This window comes from Carcharodon carcharias (genome assembly GCF_017639515.1).
Source record: "Carcharodon carcharias isolate sCarCar2 chromosome 29 unlocalized genomic scaffold, sCarCar2.pri SUPER_29_unloc_3, whole genome shotgun sequence".
NCBI lineage: Eukaryota > Metazoa > Chordata > Chondrichthyes > Lamniformes > Lamnidae > Carcharodon > Carcharodon carcharias.
In genome coordinates, this window is record NW_024470676.1 from 1,181,655 (window position 1) to 1,207,334 (window position 25,680).

At 59.5% G+C, this 25,680-nt stretch overlaps 1 protein-coding gene across 1 annotated transcript in view; it reads right to left on the reverse strand.

The window, feature by feature from the left end:
• Window positions 1–676: 676 nt before the first annotated feature.
• The window catches only part of LOC121274097 (upstream stimulatory factor 2-like), a 134,887-nt gene continuing 109,883 nt past the window's right edge, over window positions 677–25,680 (reverse strand). Inside the window, exons 2-9 of the mRNA XM_041181250.1 lie at window positions 16,044–16,163; window positions 15,401–15,557; window positions 13,591–13,678; window positions 11,448–11,474; window positions 10,279–10,337; window positions 8,481–8,575; window positions 6,625–6,753; window positions 677–897 (exon numbers count right to left, since the gene is read on the reverse strand). Coding sequence (XP_041037184.1) covers window positions 808–897; window positions 6,625–6,753; window positions 8,481–8,575; window positions 10,279–10,337; window positions 11,448–11,474; window positions 13,591–13,678; window positions 15,401–15,557; window positions 16,044–16,163 — 765 coding nt within the window. The 3' untranslated portion in view covers window positions 677–807. The remainder of the gene's footprint in view (window positions 898–6,624; window positions 6,754–8,480; window positions 8,576–10,278; window positions 10,338–11,447; window positions 11,475–13,590; window positions 13,679–15,400; window positions 15,558–16,043; window positions 16,164–25,680) is intronic.

Genomic DNA, 25,680 nt, shown 5'->3' on the forward strand with positions numbered 1-25,680 from the left:
CCTCTGCGCAGGCTTCGTCAGGGACTAGGCCTCAAGGGCTCCACGTGGGCCCTTCACCAGTCAGTCCCCCCACCCCCCCACCCACCCTCTCCCTCCAACCCTCCCCTCCCCCCCCCCCCCCCCCCGCACTGGAGTCCCAGGGCTTGGCGACCACAGGTGGGCCGGGGCTGGAGGGGGAAGAGGACAGAACAGGCCGCCCTCGAGGCCTAGGCAGCAACGCCCGGGGGTGGGGGGTGGGGAGGTGGGTGGGGGGTGGGGGGTGGGGGGTGGGGGGTGGGGGGTGGGGGGTGGGGGGTGCGAAACCAGGTGGGTGGAGGCGCGCGATGGGCCGAGAGGCCGGGAGAGGTGGCCAATGGCCGCGCTCCGCGGAGTCCCACCTTGCGAGGTGGGCCTCCGCCATTGGTCGGACAAAGACGGTGGGGGGGGAGGGGCAGGTGGTCAAGAGGACAGCCCATTGGCTGTTTTATTTTATTGGGTATATAATATGCCTCAAAAAACATTTGCAATCATCATACTAAATATACACAAGTCCCTAAGTTTCAGCCCCCATTCCCTCCCTCCCTCCCTCCCTCCCCCCATCACCCTGCGCCACTCCCTCGCTCTTTTTGCCTCTCGCTCTTTATTTTTTTTTTCCTTTCCCCCTCCCCCAACCACCCCCCCACCAAAAAAAAAAAAAAAAACTACGAAAAGAAAAAATCCGGAAGCAACGACGGCCGATCCCTCTCGTGGAAAAAAAAAAACGTGAGCAAGATAAAAGAAAAGCATTTGTTGGATTCCTCCACAGGGTTGGAGATGGGTGTGTGGGCATTACTGTCCTGGTACCTCTCCCACCAGCTCAATGCCTCGCTGCTGTAACTGTGCCCGGAGAAGTGCATTCTCATTTTTCAACTCATCGATCTGTCGAGAGAGAGAGAGAGGGAGCGAGAGGGAGCGAGAAGGAGAGAGAGAGAGAGAGAGAGAGAGAGGGAGGGAGGGAGCGAGAGGGAGCGAGAAGGAGAGAGAGAGAGAGAGAGGGAGGGAGGGAGCGAGAGGGAGCGAGAAGGAGAGAGAGAGAGAGAGAGGGAGGGAGGGAGCGAGAGGGAGCGAGAAGGAGAGAGAGGGAGGGAGGGAGGGAGAGAGAGAAAAGGATGAGAGATGTGGACGATCTCGGTCCCTCAGCGAGGCCTCTGTTGCGCCTCTGGGATCAGCCCGGCCTTGACCGATCGGCCGGCGGAAGTTTCACAGGTTTAAAGTTGGCAAGTCAAAACCAACCCCCAACCTCCACCGCCACCGCCCCCCCCCCCCACCCCCCACACACACACACCCACACACACACCAACCACCACCACCACCCTCCAACCCGCCTCTCTGGGATACAGTAAGGAACGTGACCGGGCAGCAGACAAATGATCGGGGGTCAGGCCGAGATAAGCAGGTGACCGGACGGCGCAGTAAACCCTCGAGACGAGGGTGAGGCCAGTCCGTCTTTTCCCGGCGCTGTTTGCGTGTTAAGGGTCGGGGTTCCCTCATCCCTGGGAACATTCGAGATCATCCTCAATTCCCCATATTTTGTTGGGGGTGGGGGAGACCAGAACTAGGGGCCATCGAGATAAAATAAATCCAATGGGGAATTCAGGAGAAACCTCTTTACCCAGAGAGTGGGGAGAATGTGGGACTCGCTCCCACAGGGAGGGGTCGAGGTGAATAGTGTCGATGTGTTTAAGGGGGAAGCTGGATAAACACATGAGGGAGAGAGGAACTGGGTGTCCCCTTGAGTATCTGAATCTTATTAAAGGTTTTGTCACTTTATCTACAAATAACAATATATTTGGGGAGGTTGAAGTGAAAGGGGCAATGGGGAGACGAGGGGATTTAAAGATAGTGAGGGAGAGAAAGAGGGTGAGGGGGAGAGAGGGACGGGGAGGGATGGGGAGAGAGAGTATTATGGGGGTGGGAGGGGGAGAAAGTGTGAGAGACAGAGTGTGACAGACAGACAGACGGACAGAAAGATGGGGAGGGAGAGAGAGAGTGGAGGAGAGACGGAGAGAGAGGGGGCGAGAGAGAGAGAGGGGGCGAGAGAGAGAGAGGGGGCGAGAGAGAGAGAGGGGGCGAGAGAGAGAGAGAGAGAGGGGGCGAGAGAGAGAGAGGGGGCGAGAGAGAGAGAGGGGGCGAGAGAGAGAGAGGGGGCGAGAGAGAGAGAGGGGGCGAGAGAGAGAGAGGGGGCGAGAGAGAGAGAGAGAGAGGGGGCGAGAGAGAGAGAGGGGGGCGAGAGAGAGAGAGGGGGGCGAGAGAGAGAGAGGGGGCGAGAGAGAGAGAGAGAGAGGGGGCGAGAGAGAGAGAGGGGGCGAGAGAGAGAGAGGGGTGTGAGAGAGAGAGGGGGGTGAGAGAGAGAGGGGGGCGAGAGAGAGAGAGGGGGGCGAGAGAGAGAGAGGGGGCGAGAGAGAGAGAGAGAGAGGGGGCGAGAGAGAGAGAGGGGGGTGAGAGAGAGAGAGGGGTGTGAGAGAGAGAGGGGGGTGAGAGAGAGAGGGGGCGAGAGAGAGAGAGGGGGGCGAGAGAGAGAGGGGGGCGAGAGAGAGAGGGGGGCGAGAGAGAGAGAGGGGGCAAGAGAGAGAGAGAGGGGGGCGAGAGAGAGAGAGGGGGCGAGAGAGAGAGAGGGGGGCGAGAGAGAGGGGGCGAGAGAGAGAGGGGGGGGCGAGAGAGAGAGAGAGAGAGGGGGCGAGAGAGAGAGAGAGGGGGCGAGAGAGAGAGAGGGGGGCGAGAGAGAGGGGGCGAGAGAGAGAGGGGGGCGAGAGAGAGAGGGGGGGCGAGAGAGAGAGGGGGGCGAGAGAGAGAGAGAGGGGGGGGGCGAGAGAGAGAGAGGGGGGCGAGAGAGAGAGAGGGGGCGAGAGAGAGAGAGAGGGGGGCGAGAGAGAGAGAGAGGGGGGCGAGAGAGAGAGAGGGGGGCGAGAGAGAGAGGGGGGTGTGAGAGAGAGAGGGGGGTGTGAGAGAGAGAGGGGGCGAGAGAGAGAGGGGCGAGAGAGGGAGAGGGGGCGAGAGAGAGAGAGGGGGGCGAGAGAGAGGGGGGCGAGAGAGAGAGAGAGGGGGCGAGAGAGAGAGAGGGGGGGCGAGAGAGAGGGGGGCGAGAGAGAGAGGGGCGAGAGAGAGAGAGGGGGCGAGAGAGAGAGAGGCGAGAGAGAGAGAGGGGGCGAGAGAGAGAGAGGGCGAGAGAGAGAGAGGGGGCGAGAGAGAGGGGGGGCGAGAGAGAGAGAGGGGGCGAGAGAGAGAGAGAGGGGGGCGAGAGAGAGAGAGGGGGGCGAGAGAGAGGGGGCGAGAGAGAGAGGGGCGAGAGAGAGAGAGGGGGCGAGAGAGAGAGAGGCGAGAGAGAGAGAGGGGGGGCGAGAGAGAGAGAGGGGGCGAGAGAGAGGGGGCGAGAGAGAGAGGGGGGCGAGAGAGAGAGGGGGCGAGAGAGAGAGAGGGGGGCGAGAGAGAGAGAGGGGGCGAGAGAGAGAGAAAGGGGGCGAGAGAGAGAGAGGGGGGCGAGAGAGAGAGAGGGGGCGAGAGAGAGAGAAAGGGGGCGAGAGAGAGAGGGGGGCGAGAGAGAGAGGGGGCGAGAGAGAGAGAGGCGGGCGAGAGAGAGAGAGGGGGCGAGAGAGAGAGAGAAAGGGGCGAGAGAGAGAGAGTGGGGTCCGAGAGAGAGAGAGAGGGGGTTGCGAGAGAGAGAGAGGGGGTTGCGAGAGAGAGAGAGGGGGTTGCGAGGGAGAGAGAGGGGGTTGCGAGAGAGAGAGAAGGGGGCGAGAGAGAGAGGGGGGGCGTGAGAGGAGAGAGGGGGCGAGAGAGAGAGAGAGGGGGCGAGAGAGAGAGGGGGGCGAGAGAGAGAGGGGGCGAGAGAGAGGGGGCGAGAGAGAGAGGGGGGGCGAGAGAGAGGGGGCCAGAGAGAGAGGGGGCGAGAGAGAGAGGGGGGGCGAGAGAGAGAGGGGGGCGGAGAGAGAGAGGGGGGCGAGAGAGAGAGAGGGGGCGAGAGAGAGAGAGGGGGCGAGAGAGAGAGGGGGGGCGAGAGAGAGAGGGGGGCGAGAGAGAGAGGGGGGGCGAGAGAGAGAGGGGGCGAGAGAGAGAGAGGGGGGGCGAGAGAGAGAGAGGGGGGGCGAGAGAGAGAGGGGGCGAGAGAGAGAGGGGGGCGAGAGAGAGAGGGGGGCGAGAGAGAGAGGGGGCGAGAGAGAGAGGGGGGCGAGAGAGAGAGGGGGGCGAGAGAGAGAGAGTGGGGCGAGAGAGAGAGAGAGGGGGCGAGAGAGAGAGGAAGGGCGAGAGAGAGAGGGGCGAGAGAGAGAGGGGCGAGAGAGAGAGAGGGGGGCGAGAGAGAGAGGGGGCGAGGAGAGAGAGAGGGGGCGAGAGAGAGAGAGAGAGGGGGTGAGAGAGAGAGAGGGGGGCGCAGAGAGAGAGAGGGGGGGCGAGAGAGAGAGAGAGAGAGAGGGGGCGAGAGAGAGAGAGGGGGAGAGAGAGAGGGGGCGAGAGAGAGAGGGGGGGCGGGAGAGAGAGAGAGGGGGGGCAGAGAGAGAGAGGGGGGCGAGAGAGAGAGGGGAGCGAGAGAGAGAGGGGGGGCGAGAGAGAGAGAGGGGCGAAAGAGAGAGGGGGCGAGAGAGAGAGGGGGGGCGAAAGAGAGAGAGGGGGGCGAAAGAGAGAGGGGGGCGCGAGAGAGAGAGGGGGTGAGAGAGAGAGGGGGCGAGAGAGAGAGGGGGGCGAAAGAGAGAGGGGGGCGAGAGAGAGAGGGGGCGAGAGAGAGAGAGGGGGCGAGAGAGAGAGAGAGGGGGCGGAGAGAGAGAGAGAGAGAGAGGGGGTGAGAGAGAGAGGGGGCGAGTGAGAGAGAGGGGGCGAGAGAGAGAGGGGGGCGAAGAGAGAGAGAGGGGGCGAGAGAGAGAGAGAGAGAGGGGGCGAGAGAGAGAGGGGGCGAGAGAGAGAGAGAGAGAGGGGGTGAGAGAGAGAGGGGGCGAGAGAGAGAGAGGGGGCGAGAGAGAGAGGGGGCGAGAGAGAGAGAGGGAGAGAGGGGTTTGAGAGAGAGAGGGGGCGAGAGAGAGAGAGGGGGCGCAGAGAGAGAGGGGGCGAGAGAGAGAGGGGGCGAGAGAGAGAGAGAGGGGGCGAGAGAGAGAGGGGGCGAGTGAGAGAGAGGGGGCGAGAGAGAGAGAGGGGGCGAGAGAGAGAGAGAGAGAGAGAGGGGGTGAGAGAGAGAGAGGGGGCGTGAGAGAGAGAGAGGGGGCGAGAGAGAGAGAGGGGGCGAGAGAAGAGAGAGAGAGAGGGGGTGAGAGAGAGGGGGCGAGGAGAGAGAGAGGGGGCGAGAGAGAGAGGGGGCGAGAGAGAGAGAGAGGGGGCGAGTGAGAGAGAGGGGGCGAGAGAGAGAGAGGGGGCGAGAGAGAGAGAGAGAGAGGGGGGAGAGAGAGAGGGGCGAGAGAGAGAGAGGGGGCGAGTGAGAGAGAGGGGGCGAGTGAGAGAGAGGGGGGCGAGTGAGAGAGAGGGGGCGAGAGAGAGAGAGAGAGAGGGGGTGAGAGAGAGAGAGGGGGCGAGTGAGAGAGAGGGGGCGAGAGAGAGAGAGGGGGCGAGAGAGAGAGAGAGAGAGGGGGTGAGAGAGAGAGGGGGCGAGAGAGAGAGAGGGGGCGAGAGAGAGAGGGGGCGAGAGAGAGAGAGAGGGGGTGAGAGAGAGAGGGGGCGAGAGAGAGAGAGGGGGCGAGAGAGAGAGAGAGGGGCGAGTGAGAGAGAGAGGGGGCGAGAGAGAGAGAGGGGGCGTGAGAGAGAGAGAGGGGGCGAGAGAGAGAGGGGGGCGAGAGAGAGAGAGGGGGCGAGTGAGAGAGAGGGGGCGAGAGAGAGAGAGGGGGTGAGAGAGAGAGGGGGCGAGAGAGAGAGGGGGGCGAGAGAGAGAGGGGGGCGAGAGAGAGAGGGGGGCGAGAGAGAGAGAGGGGGGCGAGAGAGAGAGAGAGAGGGGGCGAGAGAGAGAGGGGGGGGCGAGAGAGAGAGAGGGGGGGCAAGAGAGAGAGAGGGGGGCAAGAGAGAGAGGGGGCGAGAGAGAGAGAGAGAGAGAGAGAGAGAGAGAGAGAGAGCGGGGGAGGGAGGAGGACTAATCTGATATAAGAAGGTTGAGGTTTAAAGTGGCCGGGGGTAGTAGGAGAATGAGGGGAGGGGGATTAAAGGGTGTGATGGGGTAACGGGAGAGCGAGGGGAGAGAGGAGGGGGACAAAAGGGGGGAGAGAGAGAGAGAGCGAGAGAAGGTACAGGAGAGAGAGGCAGAGGGAGGAGAGGGGGAACTAAAGGGGGTGAGGGAGGAGGTAAAAGAGGAGTGAGTGAGATAGAGGGCGGGCGATGTGGAGGAAGGGGAGGGAGCAGAGGGGGATAGAGGGGGTGAGGGGGGTAAAAGGGCGATTGCAGACGGGGGTTAAACAGAAAGGGGGGGGGGTGAGAGAGGGTAACTCGGGGAGACGGGGGCAGGGATTCGGGGTGGGGCTGGTGGGTAAGGGTGAGGGAGGGTGTGTGTTGGGCCGCTTAGAGTGAGTGAGGGGGATAGAGGGATGTGAGTGTGCAGGGGAGGGGATGGGGGGTTTACAGGGGGGAGGAGGGGGGGGTAAAGGACAGGACCCCCAGGTTATGGGTGGGGGGGTGGGGGGGCGGGGGTGGAGGTGAACATACCTGTTGACGTAACAACTCATTGTCTAGTTGCAATCGCTCTGTGTCTTTAAAACTCTCCTGCATCCGCTGGTTTGTCTGTCGAAGTTCTCGGATATAATCACAGGCCTTCGATAAGATTCCACCCTTACTCTGGAGAGACAGGAGGCAGAACAAAACACGGCTTTAACTCCCACACGCCGACCATCCCTCTAACACCCAGAACCCCAGCCAACTCTCAAAGTGGGAGAGGAGCCAGCGACTGGCACAAAGCGGACAGGGTCCCACTGACCACTGACCCCCCCCCACCCCGGACAAATCCGATCCTCACACTGTCAGAGGGTCAGTACTGAGGGAGTGCTGCACTGTCAGAGGGTCAGTACTGAGGGAGTGCTGCACTGTCGGCGGGTCAGTACTGAGGGAGTGCTGCACTGTTCTGAGGGTCAGTACTGAGGGAGTGCTGCACTGTCAGAGGGTCAGTACTGAGGGAGTGCTGCACTGTCAGAGGGTCAGTACTGAGGGAATGCTGCACTGTTAGAGGGACAGTACTGAGGGAGTGCTGCACTGTCAGAAGGTCAGTACTGAGGGAGTGCTGCTCTGTCAGAGGGACAGTACTGAGGGAGTGCTCCACTGTCAGAGGGTCAGTACTGAGGGAATGCTGTACTGTTAGAGGGACAGTACTGAGGGAGTGCTGCACTGTCAGAGGGTCAGTACTGAGGGAGTGCTGCACTGTCAGAGGGTCAGTACTGAGGGAGTGCTGCTCTGTCAGAGGGACAGTACTGAGGGAGTGCTGCACTGTTGGAGGGTCAGTACTGAGGGAGTGCTGCTCTGTCAGAGGGTCAGTACTGAGGGAGTGCTGCTCTGTCAGAGGGACAGTACTGAGGGAGTGCTGCACTGTTGGAGGGTCAGTACTGAGGGAGTGCTGCTCTGTCAGAGGGTCAGTACTGAGGGAGTGCTGCACTGTTCTGAGGGTCAGTACTGAGGGAGTGCTGCACTGTCAGAGGGTCAGTACTGAGGGAGTGCTGCACTGTCAGAGGGTCAGTACTGAGGGAGTGCTGCACTGTCAGAGGGTCAGTACTGAGGGAGTGCTGCTCTGTCAGAGGGACAGTACTGAGGGAGTGCTGCACTGTCAGAGGGTCAGTACTGAGGGAATGCTGCACTGTTAGAGGGACAGTACTGAGGGAGTGCTGCACTGTTGGAGGGTCAGTACTGAGGGAGTGCTGCACTGTCAGAGGGTCAGTACTGAGGGAGTGCTGCTCTGTCAGAGGGTCAGTACTGAGGGAGTGCTGCACTGTCGGAAAGTCAGTACTGAGGGAGTGCTGCACTGTCAGAGGGTCAGTACTGAGGGAGTGCTGCACTGTCAGAGGGTCAGTACTGAGGGAGTGCTGCACTGTCAGAAGGTCAGTACTGAGGGAGTGCAGCACTGTCAGAGTGTCAGTACTGAGGGAGTGCTGCACTGTCAGAGGGTCAGTACTGAGGGAGTGCTGCACTGTCAGAGGGTCAGTACTGAGGGAGTGCTGACCCCAGCACCGGTCACTCCATGCTGACCCCGGCGCCGGTCACTCCGCCCACTATCAGGCGCCCAGTGTCCCAGACCCCACAGTGACGTGGTTGACCTTTAACTGCCCCTCTGGAATGGCCCGAGCGAGCTGCCCGGCTCATGGGTAATTAGGGACGGTCAACAAAATGCTGACCCACCCAGCGAGGCCGACATCCTGAGGGCGGAGCCAGGGTAAGTGGGCGTTAACTGCCCCACAGGTCGAAGAGTGAAGGCCACACCCTGACCCCCCGTGCCCCCTGACCCCCCGTGCCCCCGACCCCAGTGCCCCCTGATCGCCAATCCCCGTGTCCCCTGACCCCTGACCCCCATGCCCTCTGACCTGTCCGGTTTTTGTGTTGTCTGCGTTACAGTCTGGGATGATCTTGGAGAGCTGCACAATCCAGTTGTTAATCTTGTCCCGGCGACGTCTCTCAACTGAGAGAGAGACAGAGCGCAGGAGGGAGGGACAGAGAGGGGGAGGGAGGAGGGAGGGTGAGAGGGACGGAGAGGGGGAGGGAGGACGAGGGAGGAAGGGACGGAGAAGGAGGGAGGGTGGGAGGGACGGAGAGGGGGAGGGTGCACAAGGGAGGGAGGGACGGAGGGGGAGGGATGGAGAGGGGAAGGGAGGACGAGGGAGGGAGGGACGGAGGGGAGGGAGGAGGGAGGGTGGGACAGAGGGGTAGGGAGGACGAGGGAGGGAGGGACGGAGGGGAGGGAGGAGTGAGGGTGGGAGGGAGGGAGGGAGAGGGGGAGGGAGGAGAGGGATTGCGGGAGAGAAAGAGGGTGAGAGAAAGAGAGAAAAAAGACAAACAAATATATTAACTCCTTGATGTCCAAAACGGCATAAACAATGAGTCACACTCATCCTCAACACACCCACCCTGTTTCTCTCAACTGCTGATAATTAATTTATAAACTAATCCTGCAAAATACTGTCAACAGTTACACAAAATTCCTGGAGAGAGAGGACTGAGGGAGTGCTGCACTGTCGGAGGGTCAGTACTGAGGGAGTGCTGCACTGTCGGAGGGTCAGTACTGAGGGAGTGCTGCACTGTCGGAGGGTCAGTACTGAGGGAGTGCTGCACTGTCAGAGGGTCAGTACTGAGGGAGTGCTGCACTGTCAGAGGGTCAGTACTGAGGGAGTGCTGCACTGTCAGAGGGTCAGTACTGAGGGAGTGCTGCACTGTCATAGGGTCAGTACTGAGGGAGTGCTGCACTGTCAGAGGGTCAGTACTGAGGGAGTGCTGCACTGTCGGAGGGTCAGTACTGAGGGAGTGCTGCACTGTCAGAGGGTCAGTACTGAGGGAGTGCTGCACTGTCAGAGGGTCAGTACTGAGGGAGTGCTGCACTGTCGGAGGGTCAGTACTGAGGGAGTGCTGCACTGTCAGAGGGTCAGTACTGAGGGAGTGCTGCACTGTCAGAGGGTCAGTAGTGAGGGAGTGCTGCACTGTCAGAGGGTCAGTACTGAGGGAGTGCTGCACTCTCGGAGGGTCAGTACTCAGGGAGTGCTGCACTGTCAGAGGGTCAGTACTGAGGGAGTGCTGCACTGTCAGAGGGTCAGTAGTGAGGGAGTGCTGCACTGTCAGAGGGTCAGTACTGAGGGAGTGCTGCACTGTCAGAGGGTCAGTACTGAGGGAGTGCAGCACTGTCAGAGGGCCAGTACTGAGGGACTGCAGCACTGTCAGAGGGTCAGTACTGAGGGATTGCTGCACTGTTAGAGGGTCAGTACTGAGGGAGTGCTGCACTGTCAGAGGGTCAGTACTGAGGGAGTGCTGCACTGTCAGAGGATTCCATGGCCACTATTTGGAAGAAAAGCCGGGGTGGGGGGGAGTTCTCCCCTGTGTCCTGGGGCCAATATTTATCCCTCAACCCACATCACTAAATACAGATGATCTGGGCCATTATCACATGGGCTGGCTGTGGGATCTTGCTGTGCACCAATTGGCTGCTGAGTTTCCTGCATCACTACAGTGACCTCACTTGCAAAAAAAATAGTCCCTCAATCGGCTGTGAAAGGCTTCGGGGACGTCCTGAGGTGGGGAGAGGCGCTAGGTCAATGGAAGACTCCGCCTCTCCTGCTCCCTCCTTCCTTGAACACCCCCCTCCCCCGCCCCCCCCGGAATTGTCGCTCCCCGCACCTTCGTTGTGCTGTGCTCTCCGCCGCTCGTCTCGTGGGGTCCGTGGTCCGTCTATCTTCCTGCGGGAGGGGACGCAAGAAAGGTCAGGCTGAGTCCTCCCCGATCCGGCTCAATCCCAAACCCAGACTCCTGCTCAACCTCTTCCAAGATACCTGACCCGTGAACCATACGATCAATCTGCAGTGGCCGCCCTCACCCCCCAGGGTTGGCCACCAGGTGGCGGCAACATCCAGGCGGAGGCTGCAGCAGTCACCCACTGCGGCCAACAGATGGCGGCAACATCCAGGCCGAGGCTGCAGCAGTCACCCATGCCGGCCACCAGGGGGCAGCAACATCCAGGCTGAGGCTGCAGCAATCACTCACTGCTGCCACCAGATGGCGGCAACATCCAGGCCGTGGCTGCAGCAGTCACCCACAGCGGCCACCAGGTGGCGGCAACATCCAGACCGAAGCTGCAATATCCCAGCCCAGCCACCAGGTGGCAGCCTATCAGGTCTCTGGCGCCGTCTAGTGGCGGCCGAGCAATGCTGCAGGCCATTCAGATTTTAGCACCTTGTGGGTCCAGAGAGGGCTCAGGGGGCTGGTGGTGAGGTGGGGGTTGGGGAGGGGGGGGGGGGTGAGGGGGAGGTGTGAAATTCAGAATGGAGCTCTTGTTTGAGGAAGGCCCCAGCACGAGGGCGAGGAGAGGGACGTGTGAGGACATGCTGGGTGAGGGTGGATGCACGCAAGGGGAGGGTGGTCATGTATGCAAGGGGGGGGGTTGGGAGGGGAGGCTGGGGTGCGGGGGGAGAGGGCTCTGAGGGGTGGGGAGGAAGGAGCAGGAGGAGGGAGAGGCAGAGCAAGGTAGAGGGAGTGCAAGGGAGGGAGGGGGAGAGCGTGAGGGAAGGAAGACAGGACTCAAGGGAGTGGGAGAGAGTGCGAGGGAAAGAGGGAGAGTGCGAGGGTGGGAGTGAGTGCGAGGGAGGGAGAGGGAAGGAGGGAGAAAGTTCCTCACTCTTCTTTGCCTCTTGACTCCCTTTCTCTGGTCAGTAATGCAGGTAGCTCAAGGGGAGAAGGTATGAGAGAGAGGTTGGGGGTGGGGGGGGGGGAAGTGGGATAACTAAGCGGGCAATACTGATATTTGGGGCTCTCGGAAGGGTGGAAAGCGGTTTTAGTAAAGAGTAACGTACATGTTGCTGAGGTCTGGGTCTTCTTTCCTGTGGAGAAAAATAACAGGTCACCATTGAGACACACGGCACTGCTGCACCCCCCCCCTCTGCCCCCAGCCGAGCAGCTGCTCAAACAGCACATGACTCCCACCCTGCTGTCCGCCACCCAACAAAACCTCTCCCTCCACCTCTCACATTCTGTCACTCGACTCACACGAAGCCCCGAGTCAACAGTCAGCGCCTGCCTGCCTCTTGGGACCAGGTTGTGCCCGTCGAGCGGTGGAACAGGAATTGAAAATTCCCATCCATCGAGATGTGTTCAAGATGGCCTAGCAACAAAAGCCTTGAACTTCAACTGCCACCTACGAGTGTACCATCTACAAGATGCACTGCAGCAACTCACCAAAGCTCCTTTGACAGCACCTTCCAAACCCATGACTGCTACCATCTAGAAGGACAAGGGCAGCAGACACATGGGGACACCACCTACAAATCTTTTGAATGCATACCTCTCTAACCCAGCACTCTCAGTCACACAGGAGGCTGGGAGTTATACTTCAGTTTTATAAATCTCTGCTCAGACCCCACCTGTAGTCACTGGGGTCAGTCCTGGGCCCCGCACCTCAGGGAGGGGATATTGTCCTCGGAGGGGCTGCAGCCCAGAGTCACCAGAACGATCCCGGGGCTGAAAGGGTTAAATCCCGAGGACAGGTTGCACAGACCAGGCTTGTGTTTCCTCGAGTCTCGAAGATTAAGGGGTGATCTAATCGAGGGGTTTAAGATGATTAAAGGCTTCGATGGGGTCGATAAGGAGAAACTATTTCCGCCGATGGTGGGGGTGAGGTGAGGGGGGGTCCAGAACAAGGGGGCAGAATCTTAAAATTGGAGCCAGGCCGTTCAGGGGGTGATGTCAGGAAGCACTTCTTCACACAAAGTGGGGGTGGAAATCTGGAACTCTCTCCCCCAGAAAAAGCTGTCGAGACTGGGAGGGGTCAATTGGAAATTTCAAAACTGAGATTGAGAGATTTTTGTTGGGTCGGGGGGGGTTAAGGGTCACGGAACCGAGGCGGGTGGATGGGGTTAAGATACAGATCGGCCGTGATCTGATTGAATGAGGGAACAAGCTCGAGGGGCTGAAGGGCCTTTTCCTGTTCCTGTGTAACAGGCTCGAGGGGCTGAATGGGCCTCCTCCTGTTCCTGTGTAACAGGCTCGAGGGGGGCTGAATGGGCCTCCTCCTGTTCCTGTGTAACAGGCTCGAGGGGGGCTGAATGGGCCTCCTCCTTTTCCTGTGTAACAGGCTCGAGGGGGCTGAATGGGCCTTTTCCTGTTCCTGTGTAACAAGCTCGAGGGGGCTGGAGGGTCTCAGGAGGAAGCGGCCCAGTTGGGGAGTCGAACATGGGCAAAAATACACATGTCCTGAGATGAGGGGAGGGAAGAGGGGGCGAGAGGAGGAGGTGGGAGAGGGGGAAAGGAGGGGGAAGGGTGGGGGTGGCTGGGGGGGAGGGGGGGAAGGGAGGGGGAGGGGTGGAGTGGGGAAGGGGCGGGGGGAGGGGAGGGCAGAGGGAGGGGCGGGGGTGGGGGGAGGGAGGGGGAAGGGCTGGGGGTGGGGCAGGGAGCAGTGTCCAATCAGAGGGCATGGCCTGCCTGTGGGTACTAGGCAGGGCCAATGCACTGCAGGGGGGGTGGGGGGCGATGACACAGCAGCGCCACCTTGCTGCCCGCCCAGTGGTTGCAGGGGGGTGGGGGGGCGATGACACAACAGCGCCACCTTGCTGCCTGCCCAGTGGTTGCAGGGGGGGTGGGGGGGGGGGCGATGACACAACAGCGCCACCTTGCTGCCCGCCCAGTGGTTGCAGGGGTGTGGGGGCGATGACACAACAGCGCCACCTTGCTGCCCGCCCAGTGGTTGCAGGGGGGGGTGGGGGGGGGGGGGGGGGGGGGGGCGATGACACAACAGCGCCACCTTGCTGCCCGCCCAGTGGTTGCAGGGGTGTGGGGGCGATGACACAACAGCGCCACCTTGCTGCCCGCCCAGTGGTTGCAGGGGGCAGAGCAGGAGGTGCCCAGTGAGCTGAGCTGAGCTGAGCTGACCTTCACAGGGTGGGCACTGCTGGCTAACTAGCCCTGTGAAGCTGGCCCCGGCAGCCCCGTGCCTGGACTTACGGTGAGTACGGGTGTGTGCGCGGAGCGATCGTTCGCTGTGTCCCAGTCTGCAGCACGTCCTGCGGTGTCATCATCACATAGAACTGACCTGAGGAGGAGAAACAAAACACCGGTCACAAACAGAGCTGCACTTCCATAGCGCCTCATCTCGTCACCTCAGGAGGCCGCGGACCACTGAAGTCCTGACCCTCTGACAGTGCAGCACTCCCTCAGTACTGACCCTCTGACAGTGCAGCACTCCCTCAGTACTGACCCTCTGACAGTGCTGCACTCCCTCAGTACTGACCCTCTGACAGTGCAGCACTCCCTCAGTACTGACCCTCTGACAGTGCTGCAGTCCCTCAGTACTGACACTCTGAGGTGCAGCACTCCCTCAGTACTGACCCTCTGACAGTGCAGCACTCCTCAGTACTGACCCTCTGACAGTGCTGCACTCCCTCAGTACTGAACCTCTGACAGTGCAGCACTCCCTCAGTACTGACCCTCTGACAGTGCAGCACTCCCTCAGTACTGACCCTCTGACAGTGCGGCGCTCCCTCAGTACTGACCCTCTGACAGTGCAGCACTCCCTCAGTACTGACCCTCTGACAGTGCAGCACTCCCTCAGTACTGACCCTCTGACAGTGCAGCACTCCCTCAGTACTGACCCTCTGACAGTGCGGCGCTCCCTCAGTACTGACCCTCTGACAGTGCAGCACTCCCTCAGTACTGACCCTCTGACAGTGCAGCACTCCCTCAGTACTGACCCTCTGACAGTGCAGCACTCCCTCAGTACTGACCCTCTGACAGTGCAGCTCTCCCTCAGTACTGACTCTCCAACAGTGCAGCACTCCTTCAGTACTGACCCTCCCACAGTGCAGCACTCCCTCAGTACTGACTCTCCAACAGTGCAGCACTCCCTCAGTACTGACCCTCCGACAGTGCAGCACTCCCTCAGTACTAACCCTCCGACAGTGCAGCACTCCCTCAGTACTGACCCTCCGACAGTGCAGCACTCCCTCAGTACTGACCCTCTGTCCTTGAATCTTATAGTCTAATTTCCCAAAGCTGTGCAATTCTCTCCCCACGTGTATGTAGTTTGTGTTTTTTCAAATTGTAGGGCCTAGTTTTGTACTTCATAAATGACCCTCAAACTCATTCCGTCATTGGCATATTATGATCCCTCTTTCCAGAACACGTCTTTATTATAAAGTTATTCATGGACTTTCTCGTAGCGCAAAAATTATCAGATCTGGGAGGTTATAACTATCTGGGAGGTTACAACTCTCAGGAAAGACTGAACAGGCTGCGATTCTTTTCTCTAGAAAAGAGAAGGCTGAACGGTGACCTGATCGAGGTCTTTAAAATGATGAAAGGGTTTCGATAGGGTCGACGTAGAGAAGATGTTTCCACTTGTGGATGAGAACAGAACTGGGGCCATCGATATAAGATCATCACCAATAAACCCCAATGGGGAATTCAGGAGAAATGTCTTTACCCAGAGAGTGGGGAGAATGTGGGACTCGCTCCCACAGGGAGGGGTCGAGGTGAATAGTGTCGATGTGTTTAAGGGGGAAGCTGGATAAACACATGAGGGAGAGAGGAATAGAAGGATATGGGGATGGGGTGAGATGGAGAGGGGGTGGGAGGAGGCTCATGTGGAGCAGAAACCCCAGCACGGAGCAGATGGGCCGAATGGCCTGTCTCCGTGCCGGACTCCGGCTGGGCTGTCCTGGGAAGACTCTCGGTGATGGACAGGATGGGGGAAAGGTGCCGACTCGCTCTCGATCCCAATGAGGTGGGTCCTCTCTCTCCCGCTCTGCTCACTGACCTCCGCCTTGCGCTAACGAGGGGTCAGCCTGGGCCGAGACCACGGCTGTCGTCGCCTCTCCCACCGCCGACGCTGGGAAATAGGCAAAACGCGTCTCTCCGCCCACCGAGTCTGTCGAGGGGCTCCCGCCATTACTGAACGGATTCTGGATCACCGCCTGTGGAGAGAAGGAGACAGGTTACCGAGGGGCCGAGATGACCCCTGACCCCCTGACACACCCTGACCTCCGACCCCTCCGTGACACTTACCCCTGACCCCCCCGCGCCACCCTGACTCCCCCCCAACCCCCTCCATTACCCCGACCCCTGACCCCTCCATCACCCTGACCCCCCAACCCCTCAATCACACTGACCCCTGAACCCCCTCTGCCACCCTGACCCCCCCCAACCCACCCCATCCATCACCCCAACCCCTGACCCCTCCATCACCCTGAACCCCTCAATTGCTTCCCACGCCCGACCCATTGCTCCCCTTGACCCCCACCCACCACCACCCCCCCACACCCCGCCCCCAGAGCCTCGAGAGTCAGGTGGAAGCGCACTCGGCTGAGGAGGAATCGAGGGGGGGTGTGGGAGAGGAGGAGGGTGGGAGGGGCAGCGAGGACAATGAGGAAGGGGGACCGAGGTCCTGGGGAATGACTGACCTGAGCCACGGCCTGTTGCCCTCCAGTGAAGGCCGTCGACGAGACAACGCTGACTGCGCCCGAGCCATCGCTCTGTCCATCCAGCTGGTTATCCGAAACCTGGACCACTCGATACGTCACCTGCGGAGGGAAAACACCAAGAGGAGGAGTTAAACCGAGGCGGGCAGAGGGGTGGAGAGAGGGGCAGTCAGTTATCTGCCTCTGTTTCTAAAGACCAGGCTGTTGTCTCGCTCCAATGGCTCTGAATGATCTGTTCGCCTTCCCATTCTCCCTCGTGGCTGACACTAACTCCCAGTTCAACGATGCTGCACTTGCTGGCATCCTCCTATATCCTATAACCAACCCACAAATATTCCCCTCTGGTCAAACTGTCTCCCTCTTCCATCAACAATATTCCCCTCCCTCGCTCAAGCGGGAACAGAAGGGAGCTCGAGGGAAGGAATAGGCCTCCTCCTGTTCCTGTGTAACAGGCTCGAGGGGCAACTCCCTCATCTGTTGTCAAATACACTTTTCTCCCCCAAAAAGAAAACCATTTATTTCAATTAGGAGTCTAGACTCTGGTAAGTTTGGAACTTGAATATGAGAGAAAACACATTCACACACACACACCCCCTCTAACCCCACACACACACCTCACTCACTCTCACACACACACCCTCTAACCCCACACACACACACCTCACTCACTCTCACACACACACCCTCTAACCCCACACACACACACCTCACTCACTCTCACACACACACACAACACCCCCTCTAACCCCACACACACACCTCACTCACTCACAACACACACCCTCTAACCCCACACACACACACCTCACTCACTCTCACACACACACCCTCTAACCCCACACACACACACCTCACTCACTCTCACACACACACCCTCTAACCCCACACACACACACCTCACTCACTCTCACACACACACCCTCTAACCCCACACACACACACCTCACTCACTCTCACACACACACACACCCCCTCTAACCCCACACACACACCTCACTCACTCTCACACACACACCCTCTAACCCCACAACACACACATCACTCACTCTCACACACACACCCTCTACCCCACACACACACACCTCACTCACTCTCACACACACACACACCCCCCTCTAACCCCACACACACACCTCACTCACTCTCACACACACACCCTCTAACCCCACACACACACACCTCACTCACTCTCACACACACACCCTCTAACCCCACACACACACACCTCACTCACTCTCACACACACACACACCCCCTCTAACCCCACACACACACCTCACTCACTCTCACACACACACCCTCTAACCCCACACACACACACCTCACTCACTCTCACACACACACCCTCTAACCCCACACACACACACCTCACTCACTCTCACACACACACCCTCTAACCCCACACACACACACCTCACTCACTCTCACACACACACCCTCTAACCCCACACACACACCTCACTCACTCTCACACACACACACACACCCCCTCTAACCCCACACACACACCTCACTCACTCTCACACACACACCCTCTAACCCCACAACACACACATCACTCACTCTCACACACACACCCTCTAACCCCACACACACACACTCACTCACTCTCACACACACACACACCCCCTCCTAACCCCACACACACACCTCACTCACTCTCACACACACACCCTCTAACCCCACACACACACACCTCACTCACTCTCACACACACACCCTCTAACCCCACACACACACACCTCACTCACTCTCACACACACACACACCCCCTCTAACCCCACACACACACCTCACTCACTCTCACACACACACACACACCCCCTCCACCCCCACACACACACCTCACTCACTCTCACACACACACACACCCCCTCTAACCCCACACACACACCTCACTCACTCTCACACACACACCCTCTAACCCCACACACACACACCTCACTCACTCTCACACACACACACACCTCACTCACTCTCACACACACACACACACACACACACCCCCTCTAACCCCACACACACACGTCACTCACTCTCACACACACACACACACACCCTCTAACCCCACACACACACCTCACTCACTCTCACACACACACACACACCCCCTCTAACCCCACACACACACCTCACTCACTCTCACACACACACACACCCCCTCTAACCCCACACACACACCTCACTCACTCTCACACACACACACACACACCCTCTAACCCCACACACACACCTCACTCACTCTCACACACACACACACCTCACTCACTCTCACACACACACACACACCCTCTAACCCCACACACACACCTCACTCACTCTCACACACACACACACACCCCCTCTAACCCCACACACACACCTCACTCACTCTCACACACACACACACACCCCCTCTAACCCCACACACACACCTCACTCACTCTCACACACACACACACACCCCTCTAACCCCACACACACACCTCACTCACTCTCACACACACACACACACCCCCTCTAACCCCACACACACACCTCACTCACTCTCACACACACACACACACACCCTCTAACCCCACACACACACCTCACTCACTCTCACACACACACACACCTCACTCACTCTCACACACACACACACACCCCCTCTAACCCCACACACACACCTCACTCACTCTCACACACACACACACACACCCTCTAACCCCACACACACACCTCACTCACTCTCACACACACACACACACCCCCTCTAACCCCACACACACACCTCACTCACTCTCACACACACACACACACCCCCTCTAACCCCACACACACACCTCACTCACTCTCACACACACACACACCCCCTCTAACCCCACACACACACACCTCACTCACTCTCACACACACACACACCTCACTCACTCTCACACACACACACCCCCTCTAACCCCACACACACACCTCACTCACTCTCACACACACACACACACCCCCTCTAAACCCCACACACACACCTCACTCACTCTCACACACACACACACACCCTCTAACCCACACACACACACTCACTCACTCTCACACAACACACACACACCCCCTCTAACCCCACACACACACCTCACTCACTCTCACACACACACACACACCCTCTAACCCCACACACACACCTCACTCACTCTCACACACACACCCTCTAACCCACAACACACACATCACTCACTCTCACACACACACCCCCTCTACCCCACAACACACACCTCACTCACTCTCACACACACACACACCCCCTCTAACCCCACAACACACACCTCACTCACTCTCACACACACACACACACCCTCTAACCCCACAACACACACCTCACTCACTCTCACACACACACACACACCCCCTCTAACCCCACACACACACCTCACTCACTCTCACACACACACACACACCCCCTCTAACCCCACACACACACCTCACTCACTCTCACACACACACACACACCCTCTAACCCCACACACACACCTCACTCACTCTCACACACACACCCTCTAACCCCACAACACACACATCACTCACTCTCACACACACACCCCCTCTACCCCCACAACACACACCTCACTCACTCTCACACACACACCCTCTAACCCCACAACACACACATCACTCACTCTCACACACACACCCCCTCTACCCCCACAACACACACCTCACTCACTCTCACACACACACACACCCCCTCTAACCCCACAACACACACCTCACTCACTCTCACACACACACACACACCCTCTAACCCCACAACACACACCTCACTCACTCTCACACACACACACACCTCACTCACTCTTACACACACACACACACACCCTCTAACCCCACACACACACACCTCACTCACTCTTACACACACACACACCTCACTCACTCTTACACACACACACACACACCCTCTAACCCCACACACACACACCTCACTCACTCTTACACACACCTCACTCACTCTCACACACACACACCCCCTCTACCCCCACACACACACCTCACTCACTCTCACACACACACACACACCCTCTAACCCCACACACACACCTCAGTCACTCTCACACACACACACACCCCCTCTAACCCCACACACACCCCCGCTAACCCCACACACACACCTCACTCACTCACACACACACACACACCCCCTCTAACCCCACACACACCCCCGCTAACCCCACACACACACCTCACTCACTCTCACACACACACACACCCCCTCTAACCCCACACACACCCCCGCTAACCCCACACACACACCTCACTCACTCTCACACACACACACACCCCCTCTAACCCCACACACACCCCCGCTAACCCCACACACACACCTCACTCACTCACACACACACACACCTCACCCCCACACACACACCTCACTCTCACACACACACACCCCCTCTAACCCCACACACACACCTCACTCACTCTCACACACACACACACCCCCTCTAACCCCACACACACACCTCACTCACTCTCACACACACACCCGCTACCGCCACACACACACCTCACTCACTCTCACACCCCCTCTACCCACACACACACCTCACTCACTCACACACACACACACCTCACTCACTCACACACACCTCACTCACTCACACACACACCCCCTCTACCTCCCTACACACACACCTCACTCACACACCTCACTCACACACACACCCCTCCACCCCCACACACACACCTCACTCACACACACACACACACACCCTCCACCCCCACACACACACCTCACTCACTCACACAAACACACCCCCTCCACCCCCACACACACACCTCACTCACACACACACACACACACCCTCCACCCCCACACACACACCTCACTCACACACACACACACATCCCCTCCACCCCCACACACACACCTCACTCACTCACACACACACACCCCCTCTACCCCTCCCGCCCCCCCACACACATACCCCCTCCATCCCCACACACACACACCCTCTACCCCCACACACACCCCCTCCACCCCCACACACACCCCCTCCACCCCCACACACACACCCCCACTACCCCCACACACACACCCCCTCTACCCCCACACACACACCTCACTCACTCTCAAACACACACACCCCCTCTACCCCCACACACACACCTCACTCACTCTCACACACACACACCCCCTCTACCCCCACACACACACACACCCCCTCCACCCCCCCACACACACACACCCCTCCACCCCCACACACACACACACCCCCTCCACCCCCACACACACACACCCCCTCCACTCCCACACACACACACACCCCCTCCACCCCCACACACACCCCCTCTACCCCCACACACACCCCCCCTACCCCACACACACACACACCCCCTCCACCCCCACACACACCCCCTCTACACCCACACACACACACACCCCCTCCACCCCCACACACACCCCCTCCACCCCCACAGACACCCCCTCTACACCCACACACACACACACCCCCTCCACTCCCACACACACACACACCCCCTCCACCCCCACACACACCCCCTCTCCCCCACACTCACACACACCCCCTCCACCCCCACACACACACACACCCCCTCTACCCCCACACACACACACACCCCCTCCACCCCCACACACACACACACCCCCTCTACCCCCACACACACACACACCCCCTCCACCCCCACACACACACACCCCCTCCACCCCCCCACACACACCCCCCCGCTACCCCCACACACACACACACCCCCTCTACCCCCACACACACACACACCCCCTCCACCCCCACACACACACACACCCCCTCCACCCCCACACACACCCCCTCTACCCCCACACACACACACACCCCCTCCACCCCCACACACACACACACCCCCTCCACCCCCACACACACACACCCCCTCTACCCCCACACACACACACACCCCCTCCACCCCCACACACACACACACCCCCTCCACCCCCACACACACACACACCCCCTCTACCCCCACACACACACACACCCCCTCCACCCCCACACACACACACACCTCCTCCACCCCCACACACACCCCCACCACCCCCACACACACACACCCCCTCCACCCCCACACACACCCCCTCTACCCCCACACACACACACACCCCCTCCACCCCCACACACACCCCCTCTACCCCCACACACACACCTCTCACTCTCACACACACACACACACCCCCTCCACCCCCACACAGACACTCCCTCCACCCCCACACACACCCCCCCTCCACCCCCACACACACACCTCACACACTCACTCTCACACACACACCCCACCCCCTCTACCCCCTCCACCCACACACCAACACCTCCTCCACCCCCACACATACACCTCACTCACTCTCACACACACACACACCCCCTCTAACCCCACACACACACCCCCTCTACCCCCCCACACACACCTCACTCACTCTCACACACACACACACCCCCTCTAACCCCACACACACACCCCCTCTACCCCCACACACACCTCACTCACTCACACACACCTCACTCACTCACACACACCCCCTCTACCTCCCTACACACACACCTCACTCACACACACACACCCCCTCCACCCCCACACACACACCTCACTCACACACACACACCCCCTCCACCCCCACACACACACCTCACTCACTCTCACACACACACACCTCACTCACACACAGACACTCCCTCCACCCCCACACACACCCCCTCCACCCCCACACAGACACTCCCTCCACCCCCACACACACACCCCCTCCACCCCCACACACACACCCCCTCCACCCCCACACACACACCTCACTCACTCTCACACACCCTCCACCCCCACACACACACCTCACTCACTCTCACACACACACACATCCCCTCTAACCTCACACACACACACCTCACTCACTCTCACACACACACCCCCTCCACCCCCACACACACACCTCACTCACTCTCACACACACACACCCCCCACCCCTACACACACACCTCACTCTCACACACACACACACCCTCTAACCCCAACACACACACACCTCTCACTCTCACACACACACACACCCCCTCTACCCCCACAACACACACCTCACTCACTCTCACACACACACACACACCTCACTCACTCACTCTCTCACACACACACACTCTAACCCCCACACACACCTCACTCACTCTCACACACACACACACATCCCCTCTACCCCCACACACACCTCACTCACTCTTACACACACACACCTCACCCCCACACACACACCTCACTCACTCTCACACACACCCCCTCTAACCCCACACACACCTCACTCACTCTCACACACACACACCCCCCACCCCTACACACACACCTCACTCTCACACACACACACCCCCTCTAACCCCAACACACACACACCTCTCACTCTCACACACACACACACACCCCCTCTACCCCCACAACACACACCTCACTCACTCTCACACACACACACACCCCCTCTACCCCCACAACACACACCTCACTCACTCTCACACCCCCTCTACCCCCACACACACACCTCACTCACTCACACCCCCTCCACCCCCACACACACACCTCACTCACTCTCACACACACACACACCCCCTCTAACCCCACACACACACACCTCACTCACTCTCACACACACACCCCCTCCACCCCCACACACACACATCACTCAATCTCACACACACACACACACCTCACCCCCACACACACACCTCACTCTCACACACACACACCCCCTCTAACCCCACACACACCTCACTCACTCTCACACACACACACACCTCACACCCACACACACACCTCACTCTCACACACACACACCCCCTCTAACCCCACACACACCTCACTCACTCTCACACACACACACACACCCCCCACCCCCACACACACACCTCACTCACTCTCACACACACACACACCCCCTCTAACCCCACACACACACCTCACTCACTCTCACACACACACACCCCCCACCCCTACACACACACCTCACTCACTCTCACACACACACCCGCTACCGCCACACACACACCTCACTCACTCTCACACCCCCTCTACCCACACACACACCTCACTCACTCACTCACACACACACACACCCCCCACCCCTCCCGCCCCCCCCACACACACACACCCTCTACCCCCACACACACCCCCTCCACCCCCACACACACACACCTCACTCACTCTCACACACACACACACACCTCACTCACTCACACACACACACCCCCTCTACCCACACACACACACCTCACTCACTCACACACACACACCCCCTCTACCCACAGACACACACCTCACTCACTCACACACACACACACCCTCCACCCCCACACACACACCTCACTCACTCTCACACCCCCTCCACCCCCACACACACCCCCTCTACCCCCCCACACACACACCTCCTCCACCCCCACACACACACCTCACTCACTCTCACACACACACACACACACACCCCCTCTACCCCCACACACACACCTCACTCACTCTCTCACACACACACACCTCACTCACACACACACACCCCCTTCACCCCCACACACACACCTCACTCACTCTCACACACACACACCTCACTCACACACACACACACCCTCCACCCCCACACAGACACCCCCTCCACCCCCACACACACACACCCTCCACCCCCACACACACACCTCACTCACTCTCACACACACACACCTCACCCCCACACACACACCTCACTCACTCACACCCCCTCTAACCCCACACACACCTCACTCACTCTCACACACACACACCCCCCACCCCTACACACACACCTCACTCTCACACACACACACCCCCTCTAACCCGAACACACACACACCCCCCACCCCTACACACACACCTCACTCTCACACACACCCTCTAACCCCAACACACACACACACACCTCTCACTCTCACACACACACACACACCCCCTCTACCCCCACAACACACACCTCACTCACTCTCACACACACACACACACCCCCTCCACCCCCACACACACACCTCACTCACTCTCACACACACACACACCCCCCACCCCTACACACACACCTCACTCTCACACACACACACACCCTCTAACCCCAACACACACACACCTCTCACTCTCACACACACACACACCCCCTCTACCCCCACAACACACACCTCACTCACTCTCACACACACACACACACCCCCTCCACCCCCACACACACACCCCCTCTAACCCCACACACACACCTCACTCACTCTCACACACACACACACACCTCACTCACTCACTCTCTCACACACACACACTCTAACCCCCACACACACCTCACTCACTCTCACACACACACACACACACACCCCCTCTACCCCCACACACACCTCACTCACTCTCACACACACACACCTCACCCCCACACACACACCTCACTCACTCTCACACACACCCCCTCTAACCCCACACACACCTCACTCACTCACACACACACACCCCCTCTAACCCCAACACACACACACCTCTCACTCTCACACACACACACACACCCCCTCTACCCCCACAACACACACCTCACTCACTCTCACACACACACACACACACCCCCTCCACCCCCACACACACACCTCACTCACTCTCACACCCCCTCCACCCCCACACACAC